Source organism: Schistocerca piceifrons, chromosome 1 (assembly GCF_021461385.2).
Source record: "Schistocerca piceifrons isolate TAMUIC-IGC-003096 chromosome 1, iqSchPice1.1, whole genome shotgun sequence".
In the NCBI taxonomy this organism is placed as follows: Eukaryota; Metazoa; Arthropoda; class Insecta; order Orthoptera; family Acrididae; genus Schistocerca; species Schistocerca piceifrons.
In genome coordinates, this window is record NC_060138.1 from 855600762 (window position 1) to 855613576 (window position 12815).

A 12815-nucleotide genomic window follows, 5' to 3' on the forward strand; every position below is an offset into this window, starting at 1 on the left:
ACTGTATTTTAAAATACTTTATTTAGCACTACTAGTTTTGGGCATGACACATTTTCAAATGCATCTACAGTATAACAGGTGTGTGGATACATCATCTTTATCTCATCATGTGTGTATTTTTGTAAAGCATGGCCATCAATGTTCATTATCTAAAATATAAGTTGTACAAAATGATAATGATTGTGAGAACAGTGCATTACCACACTTTTAAAATGGGACATCTAACCAGTAACAGGAAGAAGACAAACGTCATTATGCATAGCTACAAATCCCACCTAATATTAACACAGGATAAACTTTTGGGTTCATTAGTGGATGATTTCCTTGTGGATTAATACTTTATACTCATGACTCAACTTTTACAAGTTATCAGACTACACAAGGCAAATAGTTACTCAAAATAAGGGAAAGGCAACTAACCATCTAGAGTGGACTGAAGTGTGGAGCATAGAAATGTGACAGGAAACACTATGCACACTAGCTTCTAAACTCTTGCTCTTTTTGCAGTAAAAGTACACCTATTCTCTCTCTCACACACACACACACACACACACACACACACAAATGTACACTCCCATGGCCATGGTGAGATTGATTATTTATTATCAATTATTGAAAGCAGTTGCCTGGGTTTAGGGATATGGAGACGGAATAGGGAAGGACACAAGGGAGTAGGGGGAAAGAGGCAGGTCTTTCAGCAGATAAAACAGTGGTTGCACAAGATGGAGGGAGTACAGGGCACAGAGCATAAAAGAGATATAGAAAGAGGGAGGGGGGGGGGGGGGGGGAGATTGAGGAAAAAGGAGAGAAAGGTGGAAATGAAGAGGGAGACAGGGAGAGGAGAGAAAAAAAGGAGGAGTGCAAAAGTGGGGAGTGGGTGCAGGGGGATAGGGGGGGGGGGGGGCAGACAGTGGACGATCTGGGTGGGGAAGGAGTGGTGTCAACAGAAGAGAGAAGGGAAAATGTAAGGTGAGGCATTGGGGAATGGGTTAGTGGAGTTTTATGCTAGAGCAATTGCAAAAGTGCAGGATATGCTGGAGAGAGAATTCCCACAAATGTAGTTCAGCAAAACTTGTTCTGGAAGGTTGTATCCAAATGGCCTGTGGAGTGAAGCAACTGTGTAACTCATTTGTATTACAGTTTGCAGCATGTTGAGCAACTCAGTGGTCAAATCTGCCTCAGTTAGTCTTGGGCCTTTAATGTGAGTAGGCAGTTGGTTACATGGCATGCCACATAGAGTGCTGTGTAATAATTGCAGCATAGCTGATATGTATCATGGCTGCTTTAATAAGTAGCCTTGCCTTTTATTGGGTAGGAAATGCCTGTGATGGGAAGAGGTAGTGAGGGGTAGATGGGGGGTCTTGAATCTGGGCCGACCACTAGGAAATGACCCTTGGGGTGCAGGATTGATAACAGGGTTGGAATAGGGATGGTAAATGATAGTTTATAAGGTGAGTTGGCGGCGGAATGCTACTTTGAGTGATGTGGGTAGGATATCCATCTCAGTGCACAATGAGAGGTAGTTGAAACCCTGGTGAAGGATGTGGTTGACCATTTCAAGGCCAGGGTGGTACTGGATGATCAGAGGAGTGCTGGTTGGTGGTGGTTAATGGGTTTACTAGTGTCAGAGGAGGAGATGGCACAGGAGAGCTGTTCATGGATGAGCTGAGTAGGATATTGTCTGTCAATAAAAGCTCTGATAAGATTGTCAGTATATTTTGACATCTAACGTGTATCACAACAGATGCAGTGTCCATGGGTGATGAGGCTATAATGAAGAAACTTTTTGACAAGGAATGAGTGACAGCTATCAAAGTGGAGGTACTGTTGGTGGCTGATGCACTTGATATGAACAGGCATAGCTACGGAGCCATCTGAAAGGTGGAGGTTGACATCTAGAAAGATGGCTTGTTGAGTTAAGGAGGACTAGGTGAAGTGAATTTGGAAGTAAGTGTTGAGGAGCGGAGGTTGCCCTTGTCATGAGTCCACATCATGAAAATGTCATCAGTGAATCTGAACCACATGAGGGGTTTTAGCTATTGACTAGATAGAAAGGATTCCTTCAGATGGCCCAGAAATAAGTTGGTAGAAGATGGTGCCATGAGAGTACACATTAAAGTACCATGGATTTGTTTATGGATTTGACCTTCGAAGTGAAATAATTGTGGGTCAGGAAGTGATTGGTTTGGAGAATAAGGAGAGAGGTGATGGGCTTCGTATCAGGAAGATGTTGGCAAAGATGGCATTGAGGATGTTGGTGTATAAGGCTGTCACATCCACAGTGACCAGGACAGAGTCTGGTGCTAATGGTTCAGGAACTATGGAGAGGCGATTAAGGAAGTGAGCAGTGTATTGAATGCGCGGTGGAAGGTTATGGAAACAGCTTGGAGGTACTGGTCAACAAATGCAGATGTTCTTTCTATGGGAGTAGGCACAATAGGATGACTGGTAGGGAGACCTGTTGGTTTGGGTTGGTGGAGTTTGGGGATTAGATAAAACTAGGAGCATAGGGGGTTGCTAGTGTGAGGAAGGAGTTGGGTTCAGGTGTTATGTTGTGGTGTGGACCTAAGGCCTTGACCTAAGGCATTGAGGAGCCGCTGAATGTCATGTTGAACTTCTGGGATAGGATCATGGTCGTAAGGTTTGTATGCAGAGGTGTTGGAAAGTTAGTAGAGACCCTTAGGCACATAGTCACTATAATTAATGACCACTGTGGTGGAGCCTTTGTCTCTGGGAGGGATGATAGAGTAGGATTGGTTTTCAGGTTACAGATAGCTGTGAATTCCAAAGGATTAATGTTCAACTCACTGACAAGGAATAGGAAATGAAGAAGAAACCAGGTTAGAAGTAAGGAATTCCTGAAAGATTACCAGGGATGACTGGATGAAAGGTGAGGAGTATCACAGTTGGAGGGAGTTTGAAACTGTTTTAAACAGGGCTATATGTGGGGGTTTTGGTTGGCTGTTGACAGTGGGGTGTATGGTGAAGAAATGTTTCTGTGGCAGAGAATGAGTAAAGAAATGAGGGGTCCTTTATAAGTCCAGCATCATGAACTTCATACAAGGCTAGAGGCGGGTCTTTAGAAAGTACTGTGACTTCTGGAGGGATCATAGTTTTAGCAGAAAGGTTGACAACAGTGTTATGGGAGGGATGCTTAAGAGCAGTGTGTTTCATGGATGGTGGATGGAGTTTCTGGGAATATGGAAGGCGGAATAAGTCAGCAAGGTGTGGTGGGTAGCTATGAAGGGCTGACAGAGGAGGGGGCAAGAGAAGTGAGAGCAGTAAGCTTTTTCCTTGGTTATAAATCCCATGTGGGCACAAGGCAGGAATAGCCGGGACAGTTTCCTCAGTGGTACTGGGAATGCTGTTCCAGTCGTCGCAGGTCAAGAGTTCCTACTGCAGTGTTGGCATCCAGGAGGTTCTGGTCATAGAGTAAAAGGATTTTGTAAAAGGAGTAGAGGCTGTCAGGTATGTGCTTGACCATGGACTGTACGTTTATGAAAGACCAGATTGGTGGAACTGGAAAAGGTGAAGTTTCTTGCAATGATTGTGTATCAGTCAGGTTGGACAGCAGGAGTCGATAGTATAGTGTATGTTGTAAATAGCATGAAAATTAAATGTTTGAAAAGGGGCCATTGCCATGAGAGCAGGGAGATTTAGTATGGCACTAGGAGAAGAAGGTGGAGATGAAGAGGGAGACATGGAACATGGAGAGAAAGGGGTGGTTCTGCAGAAGGGGGGAGGGAGATGTCTGCATGGGGAGGGCAGAGTAGTGGGAGAAAACAGGACATGATATTGATGGAGAAGGAGGGGGGGGTGTGGACAGAAGGGAGAATAGAACAGATAAGGTGATGCGTTGGGAAACAGGTTAGTGGATGTTTAGGCCAGGGCCATTGTGAGAGTGCAGGATATGATGGTGAGACAAGTCTCACCTCCCTAGTTCAGAGAAACTTGTTCTGGAAGGGACTATGCAAATGGCCTACGTAGTGAAGCAACTTATGAAATCATTTGTGTTGTGATGTGCAGCACTTTTGGTAAAATGGATGGACTCATAACCCATGAATGATTTGTTGTGATGATATTTAGCGTTATCAACATTCATTATCAATGTTGTCAGTGTCATGTCTAGATATTTGGAAATGAGAGAAATTCTTTCAGTACCATAAATATCATTACCATATCCTGGCAAAACTACTTTTTAGTGCTGTATTTAGAAGCACCACAAGCATGAAAAATTATGGTAGAAATCAAACAATGGCAAATCTGCGATGGAACTGGATAGATTGCTGCTCACCACATAGAGGAGATATTGTGTAGCAGATAGACCCATTTAAAAGTACATTTAAAGATTGCAAACATGCTCACTCACATGCACGTGGTCACTGTCATCTACATTCCAGATTATTTGTAAATGAAGGAGTAAATGATGATCTCTCTTCCCTTTGTACTAAACTTTTAAAAATCAAACACAAATGAACTATTACAATAAAAAGTACCACTGAGAAATATAACTCCATGTAACTGAAGGTGGAGCGGGGAAAAAGTGAAAGAAAGATAAGGAACTAGTGATATCAGCTGCATTGGGACGTAGTGTGGAATCTGCAGCAACAGATGAAAAAGTGTGCCGGAATGGGGCTCGAACCTGAGATCTCCAACTTACTAGGCAGTTGTATTAGCCACTGCACCATCTGGACACAATCTGTATCAAAAATGTGTGGACTATCTCTTCACACTCTCTGGCTTACATTCCCACCCATCCTATTGAGATACGTCTGAAAGAAGACAGACAGCATCCATTCACATAAAAATAACTCTGTTGACATTTGATGTCAGAGAAGCAATTAATTCTTTGATACTTCAAGAAACTGTGTGGTACGTGTTATTTAGCTGCACGCTAGACTGGGTTAAAAAAACATCTACTTATCTCTAAATTTTATTGAAACTCTGTTTATGATAATACAGAGAGGTACCTATATAGTTGAATGTGGAATAAATAAATTTATATCATTGATGATTGCTGCTATACTGTTTAATGCAAAAATTTTCAGTTATTTTAATTTAATATTATTTATGAAACCAAAAACTTATTCTAGAATTTTCTGAGTGTCGTAAATTAAATGCTCATGGTCCATGCTTAAAGAACACAGTACTTCAATCTCATACTGGATACATAATCCTCAGCACACAACAGAGGGTTATGTATTGCAGGAAAGAGGTCATCTGACAAGATAATGCAGCTTGGACTGACTCACATTTTCACTGTAAAAGCTTCATTTTATATTCCAGTTTTATTACAAAATAAAAAAAAAAAAAACTACATTCTTTACAAACTGTAAGATTAAATCACTGTTAATAAGAATAACAGTGCATGGTATTTTTGACTGCACAGTGTCTTCTAGTGTGGAATTAACAAAATTTAATACAGTTACATGCATGTTACACAACATATAAAATATTACTTAAATCAACATTTTTATCATAACCTACAATATATTTTCAGAAGTGTTAATAGAAATATGGCAGTTGGATTTCCTCACTTGTTCTAGAACTTCTGTGCTCAAGTATGTATATGGATCCGCAGCTAGCAGTAGACAAAATAATTCCGTGTATCTGTTCTTTTTTGTGTATAAAACTTCTATTTAAAAGAAAATCTTGAGTTCTTAATAAATAGGTGTAGTATAGACCAAGTGATGTGCTGATGTCTGGTACAGACGGTGGATGATGCACATTTTCCCCAATTTCAGCAAGTACTGCAAACATAGGGGTTAAGATCTTCAGGAAGTGTTACATTATAATCTTCTTTGGCAAGGGACCAATACCGCTGTCTCACCATATGTGCTGTCATTTTGGGCTGCCGTGCTCTTGTAAAGATTCCCTTCTTATTTCCTGCAGCACGTTTGGAATCTGCAATTAATCAGTGAATATTAAATTAATTGTTGAACAAATTATATAGTTAGTTATGCTCTTGGCCTATTTTCTGTCTCCAATAAGTGTCTGAGTGTGACAGTGGAAGGATTAAGCTACTAGACCGTTGTGAGGCACTATCATCTGGTGCACAAATTTCTATTATGCAAGAATGTGACTTATTATTTTGAGTAGGAAGTGGTTTAGTGTGTCAAGAAATTTTGTAAAAATCATTGGATCATCCCCAGGTACACGAAGTTGACGTACTCACTGTAGGACATACATCCTTACAAGGTTTTTCACCAAAAATGTAACTTCTGCCGTACTGTTTTGAAAATTTTTATCTGTTATTGGACAAGTATGGGAGGCTTATTTTTTAGATTAAATGTATGTAAATGTATGAATCACTACAGGGTGATTCAAAAAGAATACCACAACTTTAAAAATGTGTATTTAATGAAAGAAACATAATATAACCTTCTGTTATACATCATTACAAAGAGTATTTAAAAAGGTTTTTTTTCGCTCAAAAACAAGTTCAGAGATGTTCAATATGGCCCCCTCCAGACACGAGCAATATCAACCCGATACTCCAACTCGTTCCACACTCTCTGTAGCATATCAGGCGTAACAGTTTGGATAGCTGCTGTTATTTCTCGTTTCAAATCATCAATGGTGGCTGGGAGAGGTGGCCGAAACACCATATCCTTAACATACCCCCATTATAAAAAATCGGGGGGGGGGGGTAAGATCAGGGCTTCTTGGAGGCCAGTGATGAAGTGCTCTATCACGGGCTGCCTGGCGGCCGATCCATCGCCTCGGGTAGTTGACGTTCAGGTAGTTACGGACAGATAAGTGCTAATGTGGTGGCGCTCCATCCTGCTGAAATATGAATTGTTGTGCTTCTTGTTCGAGCTGAGGGAACAGCCAATTCTCTAACATCTCCAGATACTGTAGTCCAGTTACAGTAGCACCTTCGAAGAAAAAGGGACCAAAAACTTTATTGGCTGAAATGGCGAACAAATGTACAACTAAATGAAACTTTATAGCTCCCTTAATTCGCCGACAGATAGTGCTTAGCTCTGCCTTTTGTCGTTGCAGAGTTTTAAATTCCTAAAGTTGTGGTATTCTTTTTGAATCACCCTGTATAATCAGTATTGTAAATAACATATCAAATTGTTATGCAAATCATTCCTGATTTGTGTAAAAATGTGATGTAGTGTATACACTGATGATTCTAGTAGTTCAAACTTGAATTTGCTCTTTTAGCATGGCAAATCATGCACAACTTGACACACAATAGTTGAATGTACAACACAATACAGTAAATATTCAGTTTTTTAATGTTGAAGCCAGTGTACATGCTTTAAATCTGTTTAGTTTGTCAAATTTGTATATGTCAGAATGGTTTACTGCACCATTGAAACTGGTATTTCCAGCAAAGAATGCTGACACACATTGAGTGACTTTTACAGCCTGATGGTTGAAAAACACATCACCAAGAACTTGGCTGAAGGGAGATGATGATATTATTATTATTATTATTATTATTATTATTATTATTTCTTTCCTTTCTCAGACGTTATGTCTGGTTAAAAATGGAAAGTGACGTGGACCTTGATCAAGCGTGACTTTTTTTAACTGTACGGTATATGTTACATTGCATTTAGGAACTTTCGGGTAATTGAACATGTATCAATAATTACAGATTTCTGTAGTTGTATATATACATTTGGATGTAGCTGTATTGCATTGATGTACTGGTGGATATTGTGTGGTATGACTCCCGTAGTTGATAGTACAATTGGTATAATGTCAACTTTATCCTGATGCCACATGTCTTTGACTTCCTCAGCCAGTTGGATGTATTTTTCAATTTTTTCTCCTGTTTTCTTCTGTATATTTGTTGTATTGGGTATGGATATTTCGATTAGTTGTGTTAATTTCTTCTTTCTATTGGTGAGTATGACGTCAGGTTTCTTATGTGGTGTTGTTTTATCTGTTACAATGGTTCTGTTCCAGTATAATTTGTATTCATCATTCTCCAGTACATTTTGTGGTGCATACTTGTGTGTGGTTTACGTGTTGTTTTATTAGTTTATGTTGTATGACAAGTTGTTGATGTATTAGTTTTGCTACATTGTCATGTCTTCTGGGGTATTCTGTATTTGCTAGTATTGTACATCCCCTTGTGATGTGATCTACTGTTTCTATTTGTTGTTTGCAAAGTCTGCATTTATCTGTTGTGGTATTGGGATCTTTAATAATATGCTTGCTGTAATATCTGGTGTTTATTGTTTGATCCTGTATTGCAATCATGAATCCTTCCGTGTCACTGTATATATTGCCTTTTCTTAGCCATGTGTTGGATGCGTCTTTATCGATGTGTGGCTATGTTAGATGATACGGGTGCTTGCCATGTAGTGTTTTCTTTTTCCTATTTACTTTCTTCATGTCTGTTGATGTTATGTGATCTAAAGAGTTGTAGAAGTGGTTATGAAATTGCAATGGTGTAGCCGGTGTATTTATATAAGTGATTGCTTTGTGTATTTTGCTAGTTTCTGCTCGTTCTATAAAGAATTTTCTTAAATTGTCTACCTGTCCATAATATATGTTTTTTATGTCGAAAAATCCCCTTCCTCCTTCCTTTCTGCTTAATGTGAATCTTTTTGTTGCTGAATGTATGTGATGTATTCTATATTTGTGGCATTGTGATCGTGTAAGTGTATTGAGTGCTTCTAGGTCTGTGTTACTCCATTTCACTACTCCAAATGAGTAGGTCAATATTGGTATAGCATAAGTATTTATAGTTTTTGTCTTGTTTCTTGCTGTCAATTCTGTTTTCAGTATTTTTGTTAGTCTTTGTCTATATTTTTCTTTCAGTTCTTCTTCAATATTTGTATTATCTATTCCTATTTTATGTCTGTATCCTATATATTTATAGGCATCTGTTTTTTCCATCGCTTCTATGGAGCCGCTGTGGTTATCCAATATGTAATCTTCTTGTTTAGTGTGTTTTCCCTTGACTATGCTATTTTTCTTACATTTGTCTGTTCCGAAAGCCATATTTATATCAATGCTGAATACTTCTTTTATCTTTAGTAATTGGTTGAGTTGTTGATTTGTTGCTGCCAGTAGTTTTAGATCATCCATGTATAGCAAATGTGTGATTTTGTGTTGGTATGTTCCAGTAATATTATATCCATAATTTGTATTATTTAGCATGTTGGATAGTGGGTTCAGAGCAAGGCAGAACCAGAAAGGACTTAATGAGTCTCCTTGGTATATTCCACGCTTAATCTGTATTGGCTGTGATGTGATATTATTTGAATTTGCTTGGATATTAAGTGTGGTTTTCCAATTTTTCACTACTATGTTTAGGAACTGTATCAATTTAGGATCTGCTTTGTATATTTCCAATATCTGTAGCAACCACGAGTGGGGTACACTATCAAAAGCTTTTTAGTAATCAATGTATGCGTAGTGCAGCGACCTTTGTTTGGTTTTAGCTTGATATGTCACCTCTGTATCTATTACCAGTTGCTCTTTACATCCTCGTGCTCCTTTGCAGCAGCCTTTTTGTTCTTCATTTATAATTTTGTTCTGTGTTGTATGTGTCATTAATTTCTGTGTAATGACTGAAGTTAATATTTTGTATATTGTTGGTAGGCATGTTATGGGGCGATATTTTGCTGGGTTTGCTGTGTCTGCTTGATCTTTAGGTTTCAGATAAGTTATTTCTTGTGTAAGTGTATCTGGGAATGTGTATGGGTCTGCATTGTAACTGTTAAATAATTTAGTTAGATGTGAATGTGTTGAGGTGAACTTCTGTAACCAGAAATTTGCTATTTTATCTTTTCCAGGGGCTTTCCAAGTGTGCGTAGAATTAATTGCTCAGGTGACTTCACTTTGAAAAATTATCACTACAGGCATTTGTGATATCATCTTGTATGTGTCTGTTTCTGCTTGTATCCACCGTGCATGTCTATTATGTTGTACCTGTTTTGACCATATGTTGCTCCAGAAGTGTTCCATGTCTGTTATGTTTGGTGGATTGTCTATTTTAATGTGTGTGTTATCTATTGTCTGGTAAAATTTCTTTTGGTTTGTGTTGAATGTGTGGTTTTGTTTCCTTCTATTTTCACTTTTTTTGTATCTTCTAAGTCGTTTGGCCAATGCTTGTAATTTCTGCTTCTTTTCATCTAATTGCTCTATCGCTTCTTGTTGTGAGATTTTACCTAACCTTTTTCGTTTTTTGTCTGATATTTCATTTCTTATAAACTGTGTTAGCTGTACGATGTCTTTTCTCAGTTTTTCTATTCTGATCTGTAGCCTGTGTTGCCATGCTGGTTTTGTGGGTTTCTTCTGTGTGTTGGTTGGTTCTGATCTCTGCCTAGTGTGTATATTTAGTGTAGTGAGTGCTCCTATATAAACCAGTAGTTGTAACTCTTCCGTAGTTGTATTTTCATTTATTTTGTTGTGTATGATTGTGTTGATAGTTGTTATTGTTGTTTCGACTTGTGGGTTATTTGGTGGTCTATGCAAGAATGGTTTAATGTCTGTATTTGTGTCTTTGTATTCTATATATGTCAGCTGAAATTTTTCTTCTATATCTAACATGTGTGTCACTTCGTGTTCTATTTGTGCTTGTTCTGGTGGCTGTCTTAAGATTTTGTTTTCCTCTGATTGTTTAATTGATGTGTGCTGTTCTTTGTTTGTTTGCTCTGGGATGTTTGAGTCCATTACTGTATTTTCTTCTTCTTCTGATTGCACATTATTTTGTTCCAGTATTTGTTGTACTTGTTGTTTGATGTTTTCTAATTCTGACTGGGGTATCCTGTTATTTTTGATTATTACATGGATCTGATCAGCTAGTCGTTGTTCTGTTAAAAATTTTAATTCTGGGTATCTGGTAATAAATGATGTGTATACTTGTGATCTGTATCCAGCTGTGTTGGTTCCTAAGTTTGTTGCTTGGTAATAACAGAACATGAGGTGTCTGTTAACTTTATCTGACCATCTCATCCACTGTCTTTGTTTTCCTTCTAGGGTGGTTGCAGGAAGCATATCCTGCAAAACACCTCTATTTGGATTTAAATCATTTTCCGCGTGGCTAGCAGTGTCGTTACCATTGTGGATGGGCATAGGGTTCAAGCGTCTTCCCCGACCATGACAGCACTTGTCCGAGGCTTCATTAGTTCTGTCCTGAACCAACTAATCACACTAAAAGGGGAGTTTGCCCTATTAGTGGTTTTTTCTTTTCGTCGCCTTTTACGACTGGCAGAACATACCAGAGGCCTATTCTTCTTCTTCTTATTATTATTATTACTACAATCAAGTTGCAAAGGGCCAGGCGCTGGTGTCAGGTATGGGGCTTTGCTGTGATCAGTGGCAGCCTCTTGGCAATCAGTGCCTTAAATCATTATGCTGTTGTTGATTACTTACTCTGAGCAGTTTGGAAATCTGCAAAGTTCCATATCATTTCCCCAACAAAGTAATCTCTTTCTCGAAGTTTGTCAAAAGCTTTGAAGAATGCAGAAAATAAAGCTCCTTGGTACTCCTCTGACCACATGAATTCAGGTTGCTGCATTGAAGAAAAGATTTAGTTATGATTTGCAATATTGCTACTATGTATTTCTAATCATCAATAGATAAAAAACATCTCTGTTAAAATAATAAAAATTATATAAAATAACTGTTTTCATGTAAAAATGTTGGCCAGATGAAAGTAGGACTCACACTCTGGGCATTCCATACAAACTTAATTATATATATAGACAGTTCAGGTCAGTGGTGGATACAGAAAAACCTCAAGGAGGTGGCGCTAAAGATACCTTGGGCCATCTTTACTTTTACCGTAATAAAAAATAATCAAGTCACTTGCAAAGTTTAAGAAATTTTTATTTAAACTGATTATACACATATACAGTAGAGTCTCGATTATGCGACCTAAACCGGCCGTGGCAAGGTCGGATAAGCGGGAAGGTCAGATAACACGGAAAATAATACAAAAAAACACAAAAATTAAATTAAAGTAGGCCAATGAGTTAAACATTCAATACAATACAAATCAAATTAGACTGAATAGATATTTACTGTGCGAAGAAGTTAGTAATTGACTTTTGTTTGCCTGCTGTTTGCCGTTTTTTTGCTGCTAAATCACGTAGTCTCTTAAGAAGTAAAACCTCAGTATACGATGTTTCCTCCAGTTACTCTACATATTTTAAAGCAGTTTCTAAGGCCTTGTGTCCTTCGTTGTGAGGAATCTTAGGCGCACTTTCCTCCACTACATCCGCTTCTTTGTCTTCTTATTTTTCGTTTACTGTTGACTATTTCATCATCTGTCACTTCAAATTCTTCATCCTGGACAATCCATTCATGTATGTCACCTTCTGTGGTGTCAGCACATCCCAGAACTTTTCGTAACAATGAAAGCAGGGTAGTATTTTCTGTTTCGGTTTGCTGCTGTAGATTTTCATCATCTGGAGAATTTTCTTGATTTTCCTGTAACATTTTGTAATTGAGACCAGTCTTGTCGCAGTTAAAAATTTGATCGCCTGTTAAGTTTTCCTTGTCCAATACCTTGTGAAGTTTATTCCTAAACAATTGAACAGCTTCAAAATTTGCTGAAAGATTTTCACCACAGACATTAAGTTGCCGAGTTCCGTATCTTTCCTTCCATCAATCGAGCCAGTCTATACTAGCTGTGAAATCAGGTTTACCTTCGTTTAGTTCGTTACGAAACTGTAAGGCTTTTACCTGCAAAATAGGTTCCAACATGGGTACACCTGTATCTCTATGTTGAGTAAACCATAGGAACAAAGCGTCACTTACTTTTTCATAATCACATTTTTTCATGGTTTTCCAATCTTCCAAAACAGCCAAGGTTGCTCGCTGAGAACACCACTTCT

General features: G+C 38.4%; 1 protein-coding gene across 1 annotated transcript in view; it reads right to left on the minus strand.

Moving 5' to 3' along the window:
* Window positions 1-5740: 5740 nt before the first annotated feature.
* Window positions 5741-12815, minus strand: part of LOC124775974 (beta-glucuronidase-like) — a 114052-nt gene continuing 106977 nt past the window's right edge. The window contains exons 11-12 of the mRNA XM_047250818.1: window positions 11350-11488; window positions 5741-5904 (exon numbers count right to left, since the gene is read on the minus strand). Of these exons, the coding sequence (XP_047106774.1) occupies window positions 5741-5904; window positions 11350-11488 (303 nt within the window). The remainder of the gene's footprint in view (window positions 5905-11349; window positions 11489-12815) is intronic.